Source organism: Felis catus, chromosome A3 (genome assembly GCF_018350175.1).
Source record: "Felis catus isolate Fca126 chromosome A3, F.catus_Fca126_mat1.0, whole genome shotgun sequence".
NCBI classification, from domain to species: Eukaryota; Metazoa; Chordata; class Mammalia; order Carnivora; family Felidae; genus Felis; species Felis catus.
In genome coordinates, this window is record NC_058370.1 from 24,359,650 (window position 1) to 24,386,435 (window position 26,786).

The following is a 26,786-nucleotide window of genomic DNA, read 5'->3' on the forward strand; positions in this document are numbered from 1 at the left end:
AGTCAATGTTTTATTCCTTGTTTTTTCTTCTCTCAACAATATATCTTGGAGATCATTCCACATCAGTGCATAGAGAGCATCCATATTCTTGCTGCCTTTCCTTTTTATTAGATGGACTGTAATTTAATCAGTCTCTGTTGATGGACATTTTGGTAGTTTCCTATCTTGCCCTTGCAAAAATGCTTTTATTGAATAACCTTGTATATGTGTCATCTCGTAAGGGAGCAGGTCTATCTGTAGGATCAGTGCAGTCAAATGCTCTACCACTGAGCTGTACCCCCTCTTACAGGATCACCAACCAGAAGTGAGATTGCTGGGTTAATGGTATATGTAATTGTAATTTTGATAGATAATGCCTACTTGCTGATGTTAGACAACCACTAGCAATGAGTGAGAATGTCTGTTTTCCTATAGCCTTGCCAAGAGAGTGCATTATTATATTTTTGGATTTTCACTAATCTGATGAGTGAAAAAAATGTTTTCTTATGTGTGAAGTTTAACATTTTTTATATGTTTAAAGTTCATTTGTATTTCCTTTTCTTTGAATTTTATGATCATATTCTGTGCCCATTTTTGGACACAATACTTTGTCTAAATTGCTGTTCTCTTTATAATACCTGTATATGCATACACATATACATACACAAACCTGTTTTTTTCTATAGTATGTTTATATATGGGAAATTTGCTCTTTCATTGTCAGTATTTTTTCTTTGTCATTTTGTTTGTCGTTTGCTGGGTTTTTGTTTTGCTTTACTTATGGTATTTTTTGCCTTGCAGAATTCTTTGATTTTTATGTATTCAAATTTATCCATTTTTTTAATGGCTTTGGATTTTATGTCATAGTTAAAAAATCTCTACCCAGTCCAAGAGTATAAAAATTTCTTCTGTACTTTCTTCTAATACTTGTATGGTTTCATTTGTTGCATTGAAGTTTTGGATCCATTTGGAATTTATCTTGATGTGAGGTATAGCTCTAAGTTTATTTTTTCCCTAGGTGGCTACCTAGTCCCATTTAATGAAAAATCTGTTTCCCCCACCTTTATGAGATACTAAAATTCTACATCCATTTTGATTACTTTTGGGGATTTTAGTCTTCCATTGGTCTCCCATCCGTTTATATGCCAGTACTCACAGTTTTAATTACTGAGGCATTATGTTTTGATATCTGGTAGGACTTGTCCTTTTCCCTACTCTTATTTTTCAGAGGTTTTTTTTTTTACTCTTTTTATTTCCATGTGAACTATAAAGTCAGCTTTTCCATTTTAAAAAAGTTAGAATTTTTCTTAATGTTTTATTTTATTTTTGAGAGAGGGAGAGAGTGCAAGCAGGGGAAGGGCGGGGGTGGGGGGGCGGTGAGACACAGAATCCAAGCAGACTCCAGGCTTTGACAGAGCCCGACAAAGGACTCCAACCCACAAACTGTGAGATCAAGACCTGAGCCGGAGTGAGACACTTAACCAACTGAGCCACCCAGGCACCCCAAGAAGTTAGCATGTTTTTGTTGTTGTTGTTGTTGTTTTCTTTCTTTATTTTTTTTTTTAATTTTTTTTTTTCAACGTTTATTTATTTTTGGGACAGAGAGAGACAGAGCATGAACGGGCGAGGGGCAGAGAGAGGGAGACACAGAGTAGGAAACAGGCTCCAGGCTCTGAGCCATCAGCCCAGAGCCCGACGCGGGGCTCGAACTCACAGACCGCGAGATCGTGACCTGGCTGAAGTCGGACGCTCAACCGACTGCGCCACCCAGGCGCCCCGAAGTTAGCATGTTTTAATAGGATTGTTAGATTCTAAATTAGGGAGAATTGATGTTTATGAGTCTTTCTCTCTCTCTCTCTCTCTCTCTCTCTCTCTCTCTCTCTCTCTCTCTCTCTCTCTCTCTCTCTCTTTGAGAGAGAGACCATGAGCTGGGGAGGGGCAGAGAGAGAAGGAGAGAATCTTAAACAGGCTTCATACTCAGCATGGCACCCAACACGGGGTTTGATCTCACAACCGTGAGATCCTGACCTGAGCTGAAATCAAGAGTCAAATGCTTAACCGACTGAGCCACCCAGGCACCCTGTGAGTCTTTTTGTCTAAGAATGTGGTGTGTCATTCCATTTGTTCAAGTCTTTTTTGTATTTGGATCCTTTATTAGTGTATTTAAAATTTCATCTTGTAACTCTACATTTTCTTTTTAGTTCAGTCCTAAATATTTTGTCCTTTTTGGGGCTGTTATAAATTAAATTTTTCCCCACATATTGATGATTGCCTATGTAATAAAGCTGTTGTTTTCTGTATATTTTGTACCATTCTACTTTGCTGAATCTCTTATTTTTGCTGTTTTCTTGGTTGATTTTTCAAGATGTGCAAGAATACAATTATATCATCTGCTGATAGTGATAGTTTTACATTCTTCCCAATTTTTTACTATTATTAGTCTTGTTTAATTTCACTGACTTTATATACCTATGATAGAATGTTTAATAATATTTAGTAGATATCTGCCTTCTTCCCAACTTTTCCCCATTAAGCAAGCTGCTGACTTTCGGCCAAAAAAAAGATATATTTTGTCATGTTAAGGAAGTGTTTATATATTTGATTTTTTTTTGAGAAGTGTTAAATTTTGTCAAATGACTTTAAGTATCTGTGGAGATGATCATATGACTTCTTCCCTTAGTTTCCTCATAATGAGCCTTGCTTGTATTCCTAGACCAAACTCTACTTAATTATGATACATTCTTCATCTAATGTACTGTTGTATTCTATTTAAAATTTGATTTAGAATCTTGCATCAACATAAGAGAGACTATAGCTTTCTGCCTGCAGTGTGTATTAGCTTTTGATATTCATGCTATATTTGCTTCATAAAAAGATTTGGAAAGTTTGCTTTCTTTTTGTATGTTCTGGAACAGTTTCAGATCATTAGACTTATCTGTTCTCTAAAGGGTTAATGTTTCCATTAAATTTGTGTGTGATGCTTTTGGGGGGCATTATCATATTTATATAGGTAGAGTGAACAAAAGCTTGAACAAAATAGTCTCTATGGTCCTTTTAATTTCCTTTGTTTCTGTGGCTATTTCCTTCTTATTTCTTATTTTATGTATTTGGACTTTCTCCCTTTACTAGATTAACTAGTAGTTTATTTTATTGGTTTTTCTTCCAATGTACCAATTTTTGGATTTATTTATTCTGTTTTTCTGGGTTTTGTTTTGTTTTTAGAGAGAGCGCAAGCAGGGAGGGTCAGAGGGAGAGGGAGAAGCTCAAGCAGACTCCACCCCCAGCATAGAGCCCACTGTGGGGCTGGATCTCATGACCTTTAGATCATGATCTGAGCACAAGTCAAGAGTCAGATGCTTAACCAACTGAACCAACTGTTTGGGTTTTTTTTTATTAATTTCTCCTTTTATCTGTATTAATTCCTTCATTATGATTTCTTTCAGTTCACCTTACAGGTTTTTTTCCTGACTTTTTGAGTCAGACATTTAACTCCTTCCTTTCTTTTCTTCTTTCTTTCTTTTCTTTCTTTTTCCTGATGTAGGTATTTATCGCTGTGAATTTTCTTCTTTACTGGTTTGGCTGTATTCTTTAGGTTCTAATATGTAGCATTTTCCTTATTTTGGCATTCTCTAGAAATTTTGCAATATTGATTTCTTTTTTAACCCAACTCCAAGGGTTTTGTTGTTGTTTTAAGGTGAAAAGGCCTTTGTTTCTTGATTTTATTTTAAATGTATAATTTCAGTACATTGTACTGAATCAGAGTATTATTCTACTGTTACTTTTTGGATTTATAGAGTTTTTTTCTTTTTTAAATTCCAGTATAGAGTGTTATATTTGTTTCAAGTGTACAGTGTAGTGGTTCAACAATTCCATGTATTGCTCGGTGCTTATCAGGGTAAGTGTACTGTTAATCCCATTCACTATAGAGATTTTCTTTATGGCCTTTTTAAAAAATGTTTATTTATTTTTAAGAGAGAGAGTGTGCAGGCTGGGGAGGGGCAGAGAGAGAGACAAAGAATCCCAAGCGGGCTTGCCACTGTCAGCACAGAACCCAGCACGGGACTCAAACCCACGAACCAAACTGAAATCATGACCTGAGCCAAAATCAAGAATTGGACGCTTAACAGATTGAGCCACCCAGGCATCCCTCTTGATGGCCTTTCTTAAGGTCATTTTTTGTTAATGTTCCATGGAGTTTTGAAAAAATAGCTTAGACTTAAATTAAAAAATAATTAAGGAGCATAGTTCTTTCCCTAAGAATTATTTATTAATGTCTAGTATATATATCCATTTAAAAATTTGAAATTATAAAATCAGTATTTGACAATAATGTAAAACCATAACAGCCAAGTTAAAGACATTGTAGACTGATACTATATTTTCTTTTTAAAAATTTCTTACTGTTTATTTATTTTTGAAAGAGAGAGAGCAAGCAAGCCAGGGAAGGGCAGAGAGAGAAGGAGACACAGAATCTGAAGCAGGCTCCAGGTTCTGAGCTGTCAGCACAGAGCCCAATGTGGAGCTCGAACCCTCGAACTGTGAGATCATGCCCTGGGATAAATTCTGACTCTTAACCAACTGAGCCACCCCAGCGCCCCAGACTGATACTACTTATTAAAGTGGGAATATTTTTCTGAAGCATGCCAAAATTAGACACTTTCCATGCAAAATTTCTATGTGTACCATAAATAATACTTAGAAAAACTGAAAATTTAATGAAAAATAAAATAAAATTATATATAAAGTAGGAAAAAAGCTTAAATCTATACTTTATGAAGTTTATTTATTTAAAAAAAATTTTTTTAATGTTTATTCATTTTTGAGAGAGATAGAGCACAAGTGGGGGAGAATCAGAGAGAGAAGGAGACACCGAATCCAAAGCAGGCTCCAGGCTCTGAGCTGTTGCACAGAACCCAATGCAGGGCTTGAACCTATAAACGGTGAGATCATGACCCGAGCTGAAGTTGGACACTTAACCCACTGAGCCACCCAGGCACCCCATATACTTTATGAAGTTTAAAATGAGTTTTGAAATTACGTTAGAACAAGCGGGTCTTGTATTTAGTGTGTGTAGAAAATATTTTGGTCTTGGCTCCAAGTATCTGCAAACAGTGTGGCATGATGATGTTAATTCATTTTAATTTGACAGGTTTAAAAATGGAGGTAAAGGGAGGAGGTCTCTAAGGCTTAGGGTCCCAGTTTCATGATCCTTTTTTTTTTTTTAATTTTTTAAAAATTTTATGTTTTTTTATTTTATTTTTGGGAGAGAGAGAGCACGCATACGCATGAATGGGGAAGGGGCAGAGAGAGAGGGAGACACAGAATCCAAAGCAGACTCCAGGCCTCGTGCTGTCAGCACAGAGCCCGATGCGGGGCTTGAACCCACAAACCACGAGATCATGACCTGAGCTGAAGTTGGATGCTTAACCAACTGAGCCACCCAGATGCCCACCCCCCGCCCCAGTTTCATGATTCTTAAGCGAAGGCAGTATATGTCCTGGAGTTTGCTTCTATACTCTTTGAAATGCTTGTTGAATAGTGGTTTGATCTCAGAAAAAAGATATTCTTTGTAGACCTAATAAAAACTCTATTTTAACATTCTCTAAAGACGTCTAAGTTGACTTGGTAACTTGTATTTGCATTGGCTTCTGTTATAAAGATGTCACCTCTGTAATTTCAAATTTCTATATGATACTGCAACTTTCTCTTTGTCTCTCTTTTTTAGAATTTTTATTTGCCTGCTGCCTTTTGAAATACAGGCCCTAAAAATGCCAGCTTGTTTGGACTTAGAAGATGACCTGAATAAATGATAAAAAAATAAAGACATTTTGGTGAGTGAAATCTTTTGTGAAAGAGTGGTTAAGGCTCAACTTAATTCCAAGCAATGGAATGACTCTACTAAAGTTACGTAGCAAATTAAAAAACTGTTTCCTTTATCATCTAGCATTTTGTCAAAGGAGAAGATGGTCCTTCAGCCAGTTATCGAAGGTATCAGTATTTTTAATGAAGCCCCAAATTCACTAAGTTTGAGTGCCTTCTGTTCCTCTGGGGTTGAGAACTTGATCTATTTTTTTCTTTCTCTTCGAGAGTCCACATACCTCTTAGGAGGCACATCATAACATTTAAATGCATTTCAAATATCTGGTCTATTCCAGCACTGTACCAAACCCAGCATAGTTCACTCACACCTAGCATTGTACTAGTCAATCATGGGAGTTGTAGAAATTGAAAATTGGTGACTGGGCCTTATGCAGCTACAGTGTGTTTCATTTGGCATACAGAGTATTTTTATTTTCCGAAAATGTAAACCTATTTTAAAATCTGGAGATTTCACTGAATATATGGATTTTAGCCTTTTCTTAAAATTCAGAACATCTGCCCAACTCCTCCCATCCTTCCAAAAAGGAAGTAATAAGCTGGAGCAGAGGATAGTAGCTGCTTAGCATAGATGGGTGTGTGAGTTTCCTGTTACCCAAATCATTCATACAGTGTGTGTAAATACACTTAATATCCAGTGTTCTTCTCTTATCTGCCTAACCGCTATGAGTATGTAAGTTTGTGGTTTCTGATGCAGATCATAGTGTCTTGTCTTTTCAAATGGCAGCCAAGCTGATACTCTGAATAACCTGTAACAATCTTCTACCCATTATTCAGCTACCTGCACCAGTCCCTTCTGTTCATATGTAAATGTAAATTTGGTGCATATTAGCTGGGTATGTATATAATATGTAAGGTATATAAATTTATATATTCATAAATAATATAAATTTATATATTTACAAATATATATGTTTAAATATATTTATTTATTTTTAACCCTACTGTGATTTGGAAGATGTTCATAAGTAAGCTTCTAAGCCTTCCTGATGTCTGTGGAGTTTTACCTTGGAGCAGCACTATGTTGCTGGTATGCTTGCTTTTTTCTTCCTTTTTTTTTTTTTTTTTTAAGCTTTTTATTATGAACAATTTCAAACATTTTATAAAATTATACTATAAACAAAAGTATAATAAGCACCTGTATACTAATCACCTATATTTAACCATTATTAAAATTTTGTCATATTTGCCTAATCTATTTTTCTCTCAATTATTTTAAAGTAAATTACAAGCATCCTGATGTTTTACCCCTGAATGCTTCAATATGCATCTCTTAGACAGAACATTGCCCTATATAACCATAACACCATTGTTATCACACCTAACAAAATTAGTGGTAGTTCACTAATTATCCTAAAAATGTGCTTTACATCTTTTTTCCAAACCAAGACCTAATAAAGGACCATACACTGCATTTGATTTTTAAAAAAAATTTTAAAAGCTCTTTTTTTTTTTTTTTTTAATTTTTTTTTTCAACGTTTTTATTCATTTTTGGGACAGAGAGAGACAGAGCATGAACGGGGGAGGGGCAGAGAGAGAGGGAGACACAGAATCGGAAACAGGCTCCAGGCTCTGAGCCATCAGCCCAGAGCCCGACGCGGGGCTCGAACTCACGGACCGCGAGATCGTGACCTGGCTGAAGTCGGACGCTTAACCGACTGCGCCACCCAGGCGCCCCAAAAGCTCTTTTAATGTAGAATAGTTTCACCCATCTCTTTCTTCCTTCATTACAACTGACTTACTGAAGAGGCCAAGCCAGTTATGCTGTAGAAATCCTACACTCTAGATTTGTCTGAATATTTCCTCATGATGTTATTTAAGTTATACCTCTGTCTCCTGTATAAAGATTTTATTATATTCAGGTTAAACATTTTTGGCACATTTCACATAATGTTTTATCCTTATTAATGGTCCTTTTCTGAATTATTTTATCAACGATCACAAAATTGTGATTTTTCCAATGATATCATTCTTTTTACATTTAAGTTGGCTTTCTTCTTAAAAAAGAGCTTTCCTTTATTAACTGGAGCTATTTGGTTATCCTGAAATATTACCCTTAAATGATTTAGTTTGGAAATCTATTTCTAAAAGTAGAATAAATAATATGCTTGCTCTTTAAATTCTCCTGGATGTCACATTTATTCTTAGGTTCTTTAAAAAAGATCAAAAGAATGAAATATGGCCTTTTGTAGCAACGTGGATGGAACTGGAGAGTGTTATGCTAAGTGAAATAAGTCATACAGAGAAAGAAAAATACCATATGTTTTCACTCTTATGTGGATCTTGAGAAACTTAACAGAAGACCATGGCGGAGGGGAAGGGGAAAAGAAAAGGTTAGGGAGGGAGCCAAAACATAAGAGACACTTAAAAACTGAGAACAAACTGAGGGTTGATGGGCGGTGGGAGGGGGTGATGGTGGGTGATGGGTATTGAGGAGGGCACCTGTTGGGATGAGCACTGGGTGTTGTATGGAAACCAATTTGACAATAAATTTCATATAAAAAAAAATCAAAAGAGCCCCTGTTAGAAGTGAAACCAACAGATAATCTGGAAGTTTATTATGTGGCAGGTGAGCAAATTAACTGGTAGTTAATCTTAACAAACCCAGAGAGATAGCACACGTTTTCTTGTGATGACCATAAATGAGCAAGTGAGTCTCAAACTGGTCAGCTGTAATATTTCTGTCTCCAAGAGCAGTCACTGAACTGCATTTCACTCAAAATTAGTTAATTGTTTTGATTATAAATCCTTTGTTAAAGACTAGATTTTAAGTGGACGTTATGTCAATGAATATGTTATCGGGAAGAAGCTTCTTTAAAAAGTTTCTGGAGAAGAGGCCAGGTATTTTTCATACTTACTTTTAATTTCTTCATTTTTTAAGCACCTGTGTAGTGCCATAGTACTTTTAAACCAGTAATTCTTGAATTTGGATTAGTTGATTTGTTTTATCTGCCAGGAGATGGTTTTCCAAATTCAGATTTGCCAGCCTTCATGACATGACCGATGACCCCTTTAGAAGACAGATTTTTAGTTGATCTCTTTCTTTCCAGTAAAAGATTTCTTTTGGAAAACACTTCTTAAATTTTAAATTCTTTTCTTGTAGTTGTTCCAACTGGGGAGTAACTATTAAATAGCTCTAGTATTTCAGGCAGTCTCAGCAATCAGTCGTTTTCCTGATGAGTAACAGCTTTTAAGCCCTAAAGTCTTTTTCAGTCTTGTTTATTTAACTCTAAAGTTCTTTAAAATCTGTAAGGAGCAGATGGCAGTTGACTAAAGGCAATGGTATTTATAAGGGATTTTCTGAATGCTGTTGTTTCTTAACCACCCAAGTCACACTATTCCTTTGTAACAGTCATAGTACTAGAAAAGGTGCTTTGCTCAAACGTAAGTTTTTTTGTTGTTGTTGTTTTATTGTTTTCATGTTTACTTACAACAGAGGAATTTTTCCCCCTAAGATTGCTTAAATTGGTTTTTGGAAATTCTTTGTTCTTGAAATTTAATTGACTATTTTTTTTTTTAAATTTTTTTTTTTTTAACGTTTATTTATTTTTGAGACAGAGACAGAGCATGAACGGGGGAGGGTCAGAGAGAGAGGGAGACACAGAATCAGAAGCAGGCTCCAGGCTCTGAGCCATCAGCCCAGAGCCCGACACGGGGCTCGAACTCACGGACCGTGAGATCGTGACCTGAGCCGAAGTCGGACGCTCAACCGACTGAGCCACCCAGGCGCCCCTTTAATTGACTGTTTAAAAGAGAAAAAGAGGGAATACAAACTGGTGCAGCCACTCTGGAAAACAGTATGGAGTTACCTCAAGAAACTAAAAATAGAACTACCATACGACCCAGCAATTGTACTACTGGGTGTTTATCCAAGGGATACAGGTGTGCTGTTTCTAAGGGACACATGCACCCCAATGTTTATAGCAGTACTATCAACAACTACCAAAGTATGGAAAGAGCCCAAATGTCCATCGATGGATGAATGGATAAAGGTGTTGTACATATATACAATGGTATTGCTTGGCAATCAAAAAGAATGAAATCTTGCCAATTACAACTAAGTGGATGGAACTGGAGGGTATTATGATGCTAAAAGAAATTGGAGAAAGGCAAATATCATATGACTTCATTCATATTAGGACTTTAAGATACAAAACAGATGAACATAAGGGAAAGGAAGCAAAAATAATATAACAACAGGGAGGGGGACAAAACATGAGAGACTCTTAAATGTGGAGAACAGAGGGTTGCTGGAAGGGTTGTGGGAGGGGGAATGGGCTAAGTGGATAAGGGGCATTAAGGAATCTACTACTGAAATCATTGTTGAACCATATGCTAACTAACTTGGATGTAAATTTAAAAATAAATAAATTATTAATTAAAAAAATAAAATAGGGGTGCCTGGGTGGCTCAGTCGGTTGAGTGTCTGACTTTGGCTCAGGTCATGATCTCACAGCTCATGAGTTCAAGCCCTGCGTCGGGCTCTGTGCTGACAGCTCAGAGCCTGGAGCCTGCTTCGGATTCTGTGTCTCCCTCTCTCTCTGCCCCTAACCCACTCTCATTCTGTCTCTGTCTCTCTCAAAAATAAATAAACATTAAAAAAAAAAAATAGAAAAGTCTTAAAATACACACCCTTCTATTAATTAGAATAACAAAGAACCAAAATTCAGAACTTGGGATAAACATGTATTTGAAACTAGATGGAAGGAGATTTACTAAAAGAGTAGAATTTTTAGTAGTAGACTAAACAGAAATTTCACTGAATGAGAGATCTAATTTGTAATTTCCTTTTTCCCTCATTGTAAAAGCTGCCAACAAAAAAAACAAACTGTTCAGAATAAATGGAGTAGGGGAACCTGTTTGCATCTATGTATCATGACTTTGATATCTAAAAGGCTGAAATGAGTGGAAAGAATATGAATATTAATATAAGTTCCCTGAACTAGATAATAGTTATTAGAATGAATAACTGAATCTAAGTGCTATATTCTATAAGTTTTCTATATTCTATCCTGTAAGTTTTCCATTTTTTTAATATCTGACAATTATATCCATTATCCATAATCTGACAATTATAAAAGTCCAGTTTTAAAGACTTTTGTTCCGGTTCTGCCTCATGGAATGGTAAAGTAGTAGTATTTTTTGTTTTTGTGCACTTTTAAATCATCCGATAACCTGATTATTCAATTGATCATATTTTAAATATTTTAGATAAATTTGCCTTAAAATTAAATTATTTATTCTACAACTGACACAAAAGATTAAAATTGTGATTTAAATTTGCTATATGAGTATCCACTTTGTTAGAAAAATGTATAAAGTTGGGGGGTATTTTATATACCCCAACATAATCTTAGGAATGAGAAGTAAGGTATGTAGATGCTTAATGTGTATTTTCTGTTTTATTATTATTATTATTATTATTATTGATGTAGATATGCTGGACTTCCGTCTTTAACATGGGCAAATAAAACCATATAGTATTTTGCTTTTACCAGAGTTTTACAACATGATAGCTTATCGAATTAGTGATATACTGCCAAAATAGTTTTAGAAATCACCCTATAAAAACCCAACAACTCTATCCTATACCTAAGCCAGTAGTAGATCAGTTTGTAGGCATCTCTTTGCAGAACTGATATGCTACTGTGAATTTGAGGTAAAATATTTAGTATTTAGGAAAGAATAAAAAATGATTCTTGCATGGGACAGCTGGGTGGCTCAGTCGCTTAAGTGTCTGACTTCAGCTCAGGTCATGATCTCATGGTTCATGGGTTTGAGCATCCGGCTCTGTGCTGACAGCTCAGAGCCTGGAGCTTGCTTCGGATTCTGTGTCTCCCTCTCTCTCTGCCCCCTCCCTGGCTCACACTCTGCCTCTCTCTCTCTCTCTCTCTCTCTCTCTCTCTTTCTCTCTCTCTTAAAAATAAATAATAAAACATTAAAAACAAATTTAAAAAAATGATTATTGCATGTAAATCCTAAATGAAATGTCAAAGAAGAAGTAACTCAATAAAAGTATGTTATATTTAAACATTAAAAAAAAAGAAAAGTTAAACAGTTTTTAAAAGTTGATAATTTTTTTCCATTTATACTGGTATTATAACCTATTACAGCATATTTAGCTTTGCATGTCCCTAAATGACTTGTAGCATATTTGGAAAATAGGAAAAGAAAATTTACTAGCCTAGTACAATCACTGTTTGTATTTTAGTGAATTTATTTTCAGCCCTTTTTTTTCTTATTTATCTTTAAAAAAAAACACATAGTTGTAATTCTATAAGGAATGTTTTTAAATTAGAAGAGTTGTGTGAGGTTCTTATGTATCCATGTCATTCTGGCTTAACACAGATGCTAAAAAATGAATGTTCACTCACTTTTGGGTTAAGAAGTGATCGTCAGTCCCAACGCTAATGGAGAAAATGGCCACATGGTGTGATTGTTAATACATGTATTCTTTGATAGACAGCATAACTGAAAATAACAGATAATGTGACTTCTCTAGATCTAAAAGTTGAAAAGTAATTTAGTTCTGTCCTGGACACAGTTCTTTCTTTCTATAAACATGTGTTAACTACTTATTTTCCTTTCCTAAAAGTATTTTAAAATGTTTTATTGTTTTGTTTCTAAATTATTATTTTTAGCCATATAACTATTAATAATGCTTTAAAAGTTATTTTATTTATTTTTTAAAGTTTATTTATTTTTGAGAGAGAGAGTGCATGCACACAAGCAGGGGAGGGGCAGAGAGAGAGGGAGACGCAGAACCTGATGTGGGGCTTGAACCCATGAACCATGAGATCATGACCAGAACTGAAGTCAGACGCTTAACCGACTGAGCCACCAAGGTGCCCCTAAAGTTATTTTAAAGGGTCCTCAAGACTTTAGGATTTTAGATAGTCCTCCAGATGTTTTTAGTTGGGTCAAGCTTTGCTTTGCAGGTTAGAAAAAGAGAATGGCTTTAGAAACCTTGGCTCCTCTGAAACTTTTGTCAGAACAGGAATAAGGGGAGTATTGGAGAGCCCTTTGCTCTGTGGGGTCAAAGGCTTATATAAATTAATTTTCAAAATATAACTTGTTTTATTTTCTTGTGATTGCTTGTTCCCTCCTCCCTGTATTCTAGGTAGCCTGACATAATAGACATAAACATTATAATATAATAAAAGGAACTTTATTTAAAACTGGTGAATTTTTATTTCAAGTATTTTTAAGAACTAATTATTATAGACTATCTTAGTTTATCCTCTCTGTAATTTCTTAATGTTTATAGTGTGCTTTCTTATTACTTGGGAAATAAATTATAGTTTTTACAGACCAATGGATTATACATTGTTGATTGTATAATTATGCATTGTAACACCCTTTTTGTATCTTCTCTTTTCAAAGGTTTGCTTATTCTCCATTTGGCATATGCTACTGGAATAATATTCACCATGGTTTTGGATGACCTTCCAAACTTAGAAGACATCTATACTTCCTTGTGTTCATCATCAGTGGAAGATTCAGAGATGGATTTTGATTCTGGACTAGAAGATGATGACACAAAAAGTGATAGTATTTTGGAGGATTCCACAATATTTGTGGCCTTCAAAGGAAATATAGGTGATAAAGACTTCAAATGGAAATTGGACACAATATTGGAGAATGTGCCCAATTTGTTACACATGGGTAATTTATTTATTATTTAATTATTTTTAAAATCATTTTAGTTTAATTATTTTTTCTTTTTCTTTTTTTTTGGGGGGGGAGAGAGTGAGCACATGCCAGTGGGGGAGGGGCGGAAAGAGAAAGAGAGAGAGAGAATATGTTAAGCAGACTTAGTGTGGGGCTCAATCTCAAAACTGTGAGGTCATGACCTGGGTCGAAATCAAGAGTTGGATGCTTAATCTACTGAACCACCCCAGTGCCCCTCTTCTTGTTACTTTTTTTTAAAAATGTTTGCTCTTCTGTGATTGTCTTGAGTTTTACGAAGTAAAACTTTGCCATACTGGATTGAAAGGCTGATTTTAAGTGCAGAATTGGAATTTTAGAATTTTTTTTTTATGGAGGTATAGTGGACATATAACATTGCATTAGTTTCAGGTGTATAACTTACCATTCCATATTTGTATATATTGTGAAATGATCACCCACCACAATCTAGTTAACATCTGTCACCATACATAGTGACAGTTTTGTTGTGATGAGAACTTTTTTTTTTAATGTTTTTATTTATTTTTGAAAGAGCGCAAACAGGGGAGGGGCAGAGAGAGAGGGGGACAGAGGATCTGAAGCATCTCTGCACTGACAGCAGAGAGCCCAGCGAGGGTCTTGAACTCGCGAACCATGAGTTTATGACCTGAGCTAAAGTCAGACACCTAACCGACTGAGCTACCCAGATGCCCCTGCAATGAGAACTTTTAAGATATGCTCTCTTAGCAACTTGCAAATATGCCATAGAGTATTACTAACTATGGTTACTTGCTGTATGTTATATCCCTGTGACAATAACTGAAACTTTGTATCTTTTGACCCCCTTTACCCATTTCACCTCCACCACCACTCCCTGTCCTGTCCCCTGTCAGCTACCAGTCTGTTCCCTGTATCTATGAGCTTGGTGTTTTTGGTTTTGTTTTATCTTGTTTTTTAAGATTCCACATGTCTGTGAGATCATAGAGTATTTGTCTTCTTCTGGCTACTTAATTCACTTTAGCATAATGCCCTCAAGGTCCATCCATGTTTCTTATAAATGGCAATATTCTTTTTTATGGCTGAATAACGCTCCATTATATGTATATACATACCATGATTTTTTTGTTCATTCATGCATTCATACATCTGTGGACACTTAGGTTGTTACCATGTCATTGTTCTTTAAATAATGCTGCAGTGAACATGGGGGTGCAGATAATCTTTTTGAGTCAGTGTTTTTGTTTTCAGATAAACATTCAGAAGTGGAATTGCTAGATCATATGGTAGTTTTATTTTTAATTTTTGAGGAACCTCCATATGTTTTCCACAGTGGCTGCATCAGTTTATATTCTCACTAACAGTGCATAAGTGTTCCTTTTTCTCTACGTCCTTGCCAACACTTGTTATTTTTTGTTTTGTTAATAATAGCCATTGTAAAATTTTTTAAATATATATTTTTTTTTTTGAGAGAGAGAGACACACACACACAGAATGGAAGCAGGGGAGGGCAGAGAGAGAGGGAGACACAGAATCTGAAGCAGGCTCCAAGCTGTCAGCACAGAGTCCAATGCAGGGTCAAACTCATGAACTGTGAGATTGTGACCTGAGCTGAAGTTGGATGCTTAACCAACTGAGCTACCCAGGTACCCCAGTAATAGCCATTCTAACAGGTGTGAGGTGATATCTCATTGTGGTTTTGATTTGCATTCCCCTAATGATTAGTGACATTGAGCACCTTTTATGTACCTGTTGGCCATCTGTATGTCTTCTTTGGAAAAAAGTCTGTTTAGATCTTCTGCCCATTTTTTAATTGAGATTGTTTGGAATTTTATAATCAAGTTGTATGAGTTCTTTAGATATTCCTTATCAGATACATGATTTGCAAATATTTTATCACATTCAATATGTTGCCTTTTCATTTTGTTGATGGTTTCCTTTGCTGTGCAGAAGGTTTTTAGTTTGATATAGTTCCACTTGTTTGTTTTTGTTGCCTTTGCTTTTTGTGTCACATTGAAAAAAATCATTGCCAAGACCAATGTTAAGGAGCTTACCACCTGTTTTCTTCTAGGAGTTTTATGGTTTCAGGTGTTACATTAAGTCTTTAATCCATTTTGAGTTAACTTTTGTGTATGGTGTTAGATAGTAATCCAGTTTCATTCCTTTGCATATGGCTGTCTGGTTTCCCCAGCATCATTTATTGAAGAGACTGTCCTTTCCTCATTGTGTTTTCTTGGCTCCTCTGTTGTAAATTAATTGACCATATACGTGTGGGTTTATTTCTGGGCTCTCTGTTCTGTTCCATTGATCTATGTGTTTTTATGCCAATACCATACTGTTATGATTACTATAGCTCTGATTTTTTTTTTTTTTAATGTTTATTTTTGAGAGAGACAGAGACCATGCGAGTGGGTTAGGGGCAGAGAGAGAGGGAGACACAGAATCCAAAGCAGGCTCCAGGCTCTGAACCCCAGCACAGAGCCCAATATGGGGCTTGAACCCACGGACTGTGAGATCATGACCCGAACTGAAGTCGGATGCTTAACCAGCTGAACCACCCAGGGGGCCCGTAGACTGTACCTTTTGCTTCTACTCCCTCCTCTCCCACTCACTCAAACTCAGAAGCTGTGAGATCATGACCTGAGCTGAAGTTGGATGCTCAACCAGTTGAGCCAACCAGGTGCCCCCCCTTTTTTTTTTTTAATTTTTTTATAGCTTTGTAATACAGCTTGGAATCAGAGAGCTAGAATTTTTTTTAATGTTTATTTTATTATTTTTTTTAAAGAGAGAATTAAACTTTTTTTAATGTTTATTTTTGAGACAGAGGGAGACCAAGTGCGAGTGGAGGAGGGGCAGACAGAGAGGGAGACACAGAATCTGAAACAGGCTCCAGGCTCTGAGCTGTCCGCACAGAGCCCGATGCGGGGCTTGAACCCACGAACCATGAGATTATGACCTGAGCCAAAGTCGGATGCTTAACCGACTGAGCCATCCCGGTGCCCCTTAAATGTTTATTTGTGAAAGAAAGAGTATGTGCACATGAGTAGGGGAGGGGTAGAGAAAGAGGGAGAGAATCCCAAGCTGACAGCAGAGAGAGCCAGTGTGGGGCTTGAACTCACAAACCATGAGATGATGACCTGAGCCAAAATCAAGACTCAGATGCTTTAACCCACTGAGCCCCCACGTGCCCCTAGAATTTTTTCTTTTAATAGAAATGCTGTTGTGTTTCTTTTAAGTACATGGAGAAACTGAACATAATAAGGTATTGTTTAACATAGTGATCCTTAAATTATCTGCTCTAGTAGGTAGGAGTAATTCTCAAGACCCAATTTTATTTCTTGTTTTTAACTCTCTGGTCTTTAGTTTCCTTACCTGCAAAATGAAGAGGTTAGACTGGATCTTAAAGGCCCCTAAAAGCTTAGAAAAATCTTACTTCATGGTTCTACTTAAAATGTACTTGAAATTTGCCTTCCTGAATTTTATTTATTTCTTATTTTTTAATGTTCACTTTTGAGAGAGAGACAGAAGGCAAGATGGGGAGGGGCAGAGAGAGGGAGACAGAGAATCTGAAGCCGGCTCCAGACTCTGAGCTGTCAACACAGAGCCCCAAATGCAGGGCTCGAACCCATAAACCGGGAGATCATGACCTGAGCTGAAGTCAGATGCTTAACCGACTGAGCCACCCAGGTGCCCCTTGTCTTCCTAAATTTTAGATCAGGCTGCCAACTGGCAACCTGTTGGATCCAGCCTGCAACCATGTGTTATGGCTCTACTTTAGTTTTGTTTGTTTTGATGTTTGAATTTCATCGCCAATGCTTTAAAAATTGAAATATTTTGCATACAAATCCAGATTTTGGATTTAACTCTAAAAATGGAAAGATTTGATAACATTGAACTCTCTCCTTGTCCCAGGCAGTGCTGAGGAGCAGCTGCTATTGAGGGCAGGCCCTCATCTCAGATAGTTCCCATCTGGCCTCTTCATACACTTGGATTACCTGTCTAGGTCTTGTAGGCATTTGTGTTTTTGAAACTTGGTTAGAGGTTCTACATCATTTTTGGTTAGCACAGTTAGCTAATCTCATCAGACATAGTACAAAGCCTAGATCTTACTAATTTTTTTAGGCTTGGTGGGTTTTTTTTTTTTTTTTTTTTTGAGATTTGATGTCATTTTCTCAAGGGCTTTTTTATACCATGTAAAGAATAGTATTAGAGAATTTTATATGTTAAACTTACAGTTATTAACATCATTGTCACTCTAGTCTTATTCACAATATATTATAAGAGCCTTTCCAGGTTAGAGCAGCATACATGAAATTAAATTTTGATAGTCCTAATATATCATATTACACAGAGATAAGATTGTCAATGAGCACGAAAGTGTTTATTGCTCTTATAATTACCCCCATTTTTTCTTGTTTGAGATTGCTGAATCAGGGGTGCCTGGCTGGCTCAGTTGGTAGAGCATGCAACTTTTTTTTTTTAATTTTTTAAAATGTTTATTTATTTTTGAGAGAGACAGAGCACAAGCAGGGGAGGGGTGGAGAGAGAGGGAGACAGAATCTGAAGCAGCTCTAGGCTCTGAACGGTCAGCACAGAGCCCCATGTGGGGCTCAAACTCACAAACTGTAGATCATGACCTTAGCCAAAGTCGGACACTTAACTGACTGAGCCATTCAGACGCCCTTAGAGCATGCAACTCTTAATCTCCAAGTCATAAATTAATCCCCTACTTTGGGTGTAGAACTTACATTAAAAAATTAAAATAAAAAAAATAAAATAAATAAAATATGGATGGATAGCTGAATCAGTTTGTTTATGGCTTTCAAATAAATTGCCAAACCCAGATTTATGGTGTTATCAGATTGTATTCTTGGTCCACAAGTATTTTAAGTCAAATATCAAGTATGATGGAAGTTAAAAAAACTTTTGATAAATATAACCATGTTATAAACAGGATTTTTCTACACCCATATCATAAATAGATAATACCATAAGCAATTTTGATGTATGTCTAGACTTTGAATGAGATTCTGGTACTCTTTAGATTGGGCATATATACTCTGGAACTAGGATCCCTTGCTTCCTACCTTTTGCTTTTTGGAGGCATAAGTGTCATGGAAAGGAAATTGACCTGAGAATCAGAGCTGGGTGTTAGTCCCATCTCTGGTGCTGCTAGGTGACCACAGGATTCTAGGCAGATCACTTAGCCTTTCTTGGCCTCAGCTTCCTCACATGTAAAATAGACTTGGACTAAATATTGCCTAATCTTAAGTTCTATAATTGTATTATCTTACTGCGGTTAGCAAGTGGTTTTTTATATCTACATTAGAACAAGTGAACTCCATGTCTGGATAAATTAACTTTCAGTGTGTAGTGGTTTTGGAGGTGGAAGGGGCTTTAGGCAACATGTAGGCACTTTATCTATAGATATATCTGATTTTGACAACACATATGCCCATATGACCCATTTTCTTGATACTGGAACGCATAAATAGAGGATACCAAAGACTTAATTTAGCCAAGTTCATAACAAAAGGGAAAATTATTTTGCCTGGGGTTATTGAGAAAAAAATTTTTTATGAGTTAACTGGGCCTGGGATTTGTTTTTCATCTGCAAAACACAATTACAAACATTTAACCTCCTCAGTTAAACTTTTGTACCTTCTTTTAAAAACATGTCCTGAAGTTTGCATTGACTTTTCAGACTTGCTGAAATGCAGAGTTTTCATATCCTAACTGAAGCTTTGTTGTCAAATTATATTGTTTTTCCCTTCAGTGCAGTATGCTTCAGTGAAAATTATACTCTTATTTAAAGCAGGAAAAAATTGGGGCGCCTGGGTGGCTCAGTCAGTTAATACCCAACTTTGGCTCAGGTCATGATCTCATGGTTTGTGAGGTCGAGCCTGTGTCGGGCTCTGTGCTGACAGCTCGGAGCCTGGAGCCAGCTTCAGATTCTGTGTCTCCCTCTCTCTCTGCCCCTCCCCCGCTCATGCTCGCTCTCTCTCTCTCTCTCTCTCTCTCTCTCTCATTAATAAATAAATGTTAAAAAAAAATAAATTTTTTTAAAGCAGGAAAAACTTTAAAATCAAAGACAAAAAAAGCCTCCTTCTTAAATTGAAGGATTTATGGGACACTGGAAGAAATATCTTCTTCCTGTCTTTGTCAATATCTTGTACAGAGATACTCATTATTTGTTTGTTTGTTTATTTATTTATTTTTAAGTAGGCTCCATGCCTAGTGTGGAGCCCAACATGGGGCTCAAACTCACAACCCTGAGATCATGACCTGAGCTGAGATCAGTTGGAAGCCTAACCAACTGAGCCACTCAGGTGCCCCAATACTAGTTAATATTTAAATAGGACTATGAACTGGCATAGTCTGCATACTGTATTTTTGTATTTATAGAATTTCAATGAAATGTGAGACTTAAATATTCTCATGATGCCAGTTCACATGTATTGAATGGAATCCAGAAATAGACCTTAGTCTATTCATTTAAACTTGTCTCTCTCTTTCTCCCTCTTATAATCCTTATTCCATCTTACTACTTTCCATGTATTTACTGCATGTGTGTATATCAGGGCCTGTGCTAGGTTTTTGGCATATATTTTCTCATTTAGTACTCACATTCTCATGAAATAGTTTTTTCATGGTTTTAAAGAAGAGAAAGGTAAGTTTCAGAAAGGTTGAATAATTTGTTCATGGCCACTCAAGTGCTAAGTGCTAAAACTGGAATTAGATTTGAAGTCTATCTAATGCCAAAGACTAAGTTCTCACAGCTACTCCAAGGCAATGCTCTGCCTTGTTCTTTTGCTTTTGGTTAGTTTTGTTTGTTCCATGTCTTCTGGTGGTTAAAAGATTACTAATATTATTCACTTTCTTTCATGACCAAGAATCCAGCAAGCTAAAGGTACAGAAGGTGGAGCCCTGGAACAGCGTGCGTGTGACATTCAACATCCCCCGGGAAGCAGCGGAGCGGCTACGGATCCTGGCTCAGAGCAACAACCAGCAGCTTCGGGATCTGGGGATTCTCTCCGTTCAGATTGAAGGTGCCTATCTGGACCCAGATCATAACAACAGTAGAATGTAGCATGATTTTCTTTGCTGCTTTGTCTGTTCCCCTCCTGTTTCAGAATGCCAAGTAACTCACATAACCTGTACTTCCCATTGCCACACCTTAGGGTAAGGAGGGATTGAGGCTCTGTCTGGGTGATGGTTCCACATCCATAGCTTCAGACTCCATTCCCTTGGCCCATTTTGTCTGTCTGTCAGATTTGGATTTTATTGGCACCCTGACCAGGAACTGATTTGTCTTTTTTTTTTTTTTTTAAGTTTATTTATTTATTTGAAGAGAGAGAGCATCAGCAGTGGAGAGGCAGAGAGAGAGGGAGAGAGAGAATCCCAAGCAGTCTCTGCACTGTTAGCGTGGAGCCCAGCACGGGGCTTGAACTCACAAAGTGTGAGATCATGACCTGAGCTGAAATCAAAGAGTCAGGTGCTTAACCAACTGAGCCACGAAGGTGCCCTTTAACTTATCTGTTGTTTAAGGAATATCTAATTTCATTTGCTTCTGTCTACCAAATAAGCTTTAGTATTTATTTCTTTAGTCATCTAACAGAGATTAGGAGGCCCTAAATAGTCCTTTTCGTAGCAGTATTCATTTTTCCAGTATTTTGCCAGAATGGTCTTTTCAAAATGAAAATACACACACACACACACACACACACACACACACACACACACACACACAGTATCCAGCTTAAAACCCCTGCTTTGGCTTGCTGTTATTCACAGAATAAAGACCAAACTTCTTACTCTAACCTCATGGAACTTGTGTGGTCTGACCTCTACTCTACCTTTCTCATCCAATCTTAACTCATCCAACCTTCCTCCTTGCTGTCTATTCCAGCCTCTCCAGCTTTCTTCTGGTTCCTTGAATATGCATTTCTTCCTCCTGCCATGGGCCCTTTGCATTTATGTATTCTCTATATGGAATATTGTCCCTTACCAATTCCCCCTTTCTTAGTTAACACCTACTCAGCCTTCACGTATTAGCTTAAATCTTCTTGAGGATATATTTTCTGAACTCCTTGACTAATTCAGAGTCCTTTGTTATATGCTGTCACAAAAGTCTGGTTTTTGTCCCTAGATCATTTATGTCACACTTTCATCAGAGCAATTGTTTCATTATTGTTTTATTCTCTCCTAGATTGCAAGCTCCAGTAGGGCAGAGACCATGTCTGGTTTTGCTCACTGTTGTAGTTCTGTTTTCCTGGAACGTGTTAGTTTCCTGAGTAAACATATGTTGAATGAAGGCAAGGGAAGCACACACATAATAGCATCACTTTGCTTTAGCACTTGGAATACAGTGATAATATGGTCCTTGCTGTTATAAGCTCAAAAGAATTTCCTGATCTTGGTGAGGGAGACAAACCTGTGAGAGAGAAGTACCAGGAAGGGGGAAGCACAGAGGAGGTTCTATCTTTGGAGGCCCTGTGAACTAGAACCTTTCTTCCCCTCCTGTATTGATGCAGACATAGTGGCAACCAGTGATTTCAGCCTTTCCTTCTACCGGTGGGCCAAACCTTCCTAACTCCGTGTTTGCTTAGAGCCTAAATGCGCCACAAAACCTTGGCAGCCAAAAAGGTTAATACTTCATATGCAGGAGTGAGACACATTTTGTGCAGTGTAGGATTGTACATTGCTGTGCCCCAAAAGGGGCAATAGCAGCAAACAAATGAAGATTTAGAGAGGATTATAGGTAGAGAAATGGGGTAAATCCCATCATTTGATAAAAAAGGGAATAGAGGTTTAAATAACAACCAGCCTATTATGAAAAATGGTCGATTGTCTAAAAGGATCCAGAGAAGTAAAATTAATTCACAGCAATCTATAGGATATAGGATGAACTTTTGGGAAGAGTGGAAGTAAAACAGCTGTTGGCTACATAGCACTATGCAGGCCGTTTATATTTTATGAAAACATAAGTGGTTTCTTAAACTCTAAACGTTTTATAGTCTGTTACCTATTTATATGAGATAAAAGGGCTTTGAAAACTTACATGGTAGTGTTTTCCACTGGAGAAAGGAAACACCAGTTTCTTCTTTTAATCAGACCTACTTCCCCTAAGTTCTTTTAAAAAGATAAGGTGCTGGCTCCCCTTTATAGCCGTAAATTAAAGCATAAGTACCATCAAGAAAGTAAAGTAGATAACATGTATTTCAAGAAATTGTGAAATTCACGTATGGTAGTGATTATCACATTACAGAAAAGCGTCCTTTAACTTTTAGGGTATGCATATGTGTCCCAGGTGATCTCCTTTTCTCTCTCTGTGCTCCCTCAGAATTCGGGCAGGAGTAAAAGTGGTGGCAGCAGCTTTGCTTTTGTGAAACTGGTAATAAGCTGATGCCTTTGTAAGTTGTAAGAGGTGTCTGCTGCAAGGGTGTAAGGTCAGGTTGCACAGCCTATTCTCCATAGAAGAACACTCCCTGTACCCTTCCTTTTTTGAGTTTTGGCCAGGGAGTGGGGAAGACATCTTTTTTGAGTACATTTTGTGTCCCCTCTATTAATTCATGGTGATTTAAAGCAGAAGTCTGCAAACTTTTTCTGTAAAGGGCCAGAGAATAAATTCTTTTGACTTTGTGGGCCCTAAGATCTCTGTCACAACGATTTCAGTCTACTTGCAGTGCAAACCAGCCATAAGCAATATGTAAGTGAATAAACATGGATGTGTTCCAGTTACATGTTACTTAAGTATATAGGCAGCAGACTAGACTGTAATGTGGGCCCATAGGCTGTGGTTTGCCGACCCCTAATCAGTGAGTTTGGGAGCCTGTAAGTGTTTTTTATGTGTGTTTCTTTGGCACCAGTTAGCTTATATGCAGTTGGCAAATAGGAGAATGATAGCACTATAATGTGAGAATTGTGTGTATTCGTATAAAAAAGGCAAGGGAAGCTGAAATAGAATAGAAGGATGATTATAAGAAAAAAAAAAAAAAAGAAACTCAGCTACTGCATAGGTGGGAGTCCTTTCAGCTCTGTTTTAAGGTAATTAAGGATGAGAATTTAGATACCTTCCCCAGAAGTGCACCCCAAGTGCACTTGCATGGCTCTTGCTTGTGACAAGTTCACTTTCTCCTGTGTCTGCTTTAATGGCAGCCCCAATGGCTCAGAGCTTTACTGAATCTGCATTATCATAGCATCTTTAACCGGGCATTTCCACTGTAAATGTTCTTGGATATATTGCCTCCACCAGTTAATGTTTTCATTAGAACTCTGATTACAAAGTCACATACATTTTGAGTAAGTCCTAACAACATTGTTTTTCCCATAAAACCTATTATTTTCAGTGAGTTTTTATAGAATGTGGGGTTTCCCAGGAATGCATTCATCATTTGGAAAAATGCCTGTAGTTCTTTATAAGGTTATAAGATAACAATTCATTATATACTCAAATAGCTAATGAGTACCTACCATGTATTAGACACTGTTCTCTGTATTAAGGATATAATTAGGGTGGCCATATAATTTATCATCTAAATTAGGACACTTTTGAGAGTAAAAGGGGTGCTATTTTTTTTTTATTTTTTTTTAACGTTTATTTACTTTTGAGACAGAGACAGAGCATGAACTGGGGGGAGGGTCAGAGAGAGAGGGAGACACAGAATCTGAAACAGGCTCCAGGCTCTGAGCTGTCAGCACAGACCCCGATGCGGGCTCGAATTCACGGACCGCGAGATCATGACCTGAGCTGAAGTTGGATGCTCAACCAACTGAACTACCCAGGCACCCCAAAGGGGTGCTATTAATAACTACCCCAGAACAAAAGATACAAAGGAACCAGGGCAGATTCATGGTTATCCTTGTATAGTAATGGATGAGGCAGACAATAAAACAAGTGAATGAGTAAGTCATTACATGGAATGTGCTCTGAAGAAATAACATGATATTCTGGGGTGCCTGGGAGGCTCAGTCAGTTAAGCATCCGACTTTGGCTCAGGTCATGGTCTCACGGTTTGTGAGTTCAGGCCCTGCGTCAGGCTCCATGCTGACAGCTCAGAATCTGGAGGCTGCTTTGGATTCTGTGTCTTCCTCTCTCTCTACCCTCCCTCCCCCCCAAATAAATAAACATTAAAAAAAGGAAGAACATGATGTTCTGATAAGGGTGACCTACCCTTGGATAAGACAGTTGGAGGAGGTCTTTTGGAGCCTGTGACACTTAAGATTACATGAACACTGAGAAGTTGGCTCATGTGAAGAGAGTAGAACTATTAGAGGCAACTATTTGCACATACTGTATGTGCAAAGGCCTTGAGGTGAGAAGCAGCTTTGTGTGCTTAAGAAATTTTTTAAAATGCCACTGAGGCTGAATCCTTATTATTGAAGGAGAATATAGTGTGAGTTGAGGTTAGAGCGGTAGGCAAGAGCCACATCTGAGCTCTTAAATATGGTAGCCACAAACCACGTATGGCTGTTGAGCATATGTGGCTAGTTCAAACTGACATGTGCTATATTGATATAGCATGGATATATTGAGTCAAATAAAGTATATTACAATTAATTTCACCTGGGGTTTTTTTTTTGTTTATCTTTTCACTGCGGCTTCTAGAAAAATTAAAATTATATGTGTGACTCATATTTCTGTTGAACAGCACTGGACTAGATAGATTACTAAGGCCTTTTATACCCTGTTAAGGAGTTTGGCTTTTATTTCTACAACAGTAGGAAGCATTGGAACAGTTTTAAGCAGAGAACTGAAATAATCTCATGTCCATTTCAAGAATAAATACTCTTTCTGTTTAGAATGTCTTAGTGGGGAGCCTGGGTGGCTCAGTTGGTTAAGCGTCCATTTTTGGCTCAGGTCATGATCTCCAGGTTTGTGAGTTCGAGCCTCGCATTGGTTTCTGTGCTGACAGCTCGGAGCCTGGAGCCTGCTTTGGATTCTGTGTCTCCCTTTCTTTTGCCCCTCCCCCACTCGTGCTTTGTCTCTCTCTCTCTCTCTCTCACTCACTCTCACTCAAAAATAAATACACATTAAAATTTTTTTAAAAAAGAATGTCTTAAGTTTGGTATATTAATAGTTGCTTCCTTTTATTGGAAACCTTCAAGGTCTGTATTCTCTTTTTCTTTTATTCCTAACTCCCAGAGGCAAACAGTTTAGAGCATCTTGTAACCGTGGTAATCAGTCCCTTATTAGTAGGATGTTTGTTCCCTGGGACCAACCAGCCTACCTGCCCGGTGGAAATACTTAATACAGAAGGGTGACTTATCAGTGATAAGACAGGAAACTACTGTGTCCTCATTAGCTTCCTACTTTATCATCTGGCTCTGTAATCCAGAACCCTACAGTACATAAGGAAGGATGCCAAAGAATGCTGCCTTTGACCTTCTTAGCCACTGGTTAGCTATACTTCTATCTGTCCACATGGTGGTGCTATCATCCACAGTAACAATAGTCAAAATTTTGGATTAAGCGCAGGAAGTCTCCTGAAATTTGTTTCTTTTTATCATTAAACCAAGTAAAATTTAAGTAACTTACCTCTAAGTTTAGGGTCTAATAAGTTGGAACACTTCTAGATATTACCTACCAGGGTATTGTGAGGTTCAGATGAGATAAAATTTTGTAAGCATTAAAAACTTCCTATGAGTGTTGGTCTTACAATTAGATGCTGCAAAAGTAGATTAGTAGCAATCTATCTACTCTTCATTGCATAAATATCTCTAATGGATATCTGTTTATGCTGCACTAGTTGAAAGGGAAATGGGATTTTGCTCACAAATACTACAGTGTCCCTATACCATCATATGTTCTTTCTCCATTAAACTTACTCTTTTCTCTACCTTCTGGTCATAAATTCCCAAAAGGTAATCTAGGAGTTTGAGAGTTTCTGAGAACATTTAATTCCTTCTTGCACACATGGACATGTACACACACATGCACACACTATGAGCTAGTTGAAAATAGTCACTCAGAGTTACAAACTCTCTCCTGACACCATACATCATTAATGATTGTCCATCTGCTGTATTGTGAGGATTGGTTATGTTTTCCTTGTGCTTCATGTAAGTAAACTTACTCAAGTGAAGTTGAAGAAAGACCTATATAGTATTGAACCTCCCTTTTGTGTGGTTGGTAAACTTACCATAGTTCTTTAAAAACACAGAAAACTTGGGGCGCCTGGGTGGCGCAGTCGGTTAAGCGTCCGACTTCAGCCAGGTCACGATCTCGCGGTCCGTGAGTTTGAGCCCCACATCAGGCTCTGGGC

General features: G+C 37.3%; 1 protein-coding gene across 8 annotated transcripts in view; it reads left to right on the plus strand.

Annotated features, from left to right (window-relative positions):
• Positions 1 to 26,786, plus strand: part of NCOA6 (nuclear receptor coactivator 6) — a 109,363-nt gene that overhangs the window by 38,357 nt on the left and 44,220 nt on the right. For all 8 annotated transcript variants that reach the window (XM_045053714.1, XM_045053716.1, XM_045053717.1 and 5 more), the window contains 3 exons: positions 5,705 to 5,810; positions 13,240 to 13,521; positions 20,415 to 20,570. In XM_045053714.1, the coding sequence (XP_044909649.1) occupies positions 13,287 to 13,521; positions 20,415 to 20,570 (391 nt within the window). In that variant the 5' untranslated portion in view covers positions 5,705 to 5,810; positions 13,240 to 13,286. The remainder of the gene's footprint in view (positions 1 to 5,704; positions 5,811 to 13,239; positions 13,522 to 20,414; positions 20,571 to 26,786) is intronic.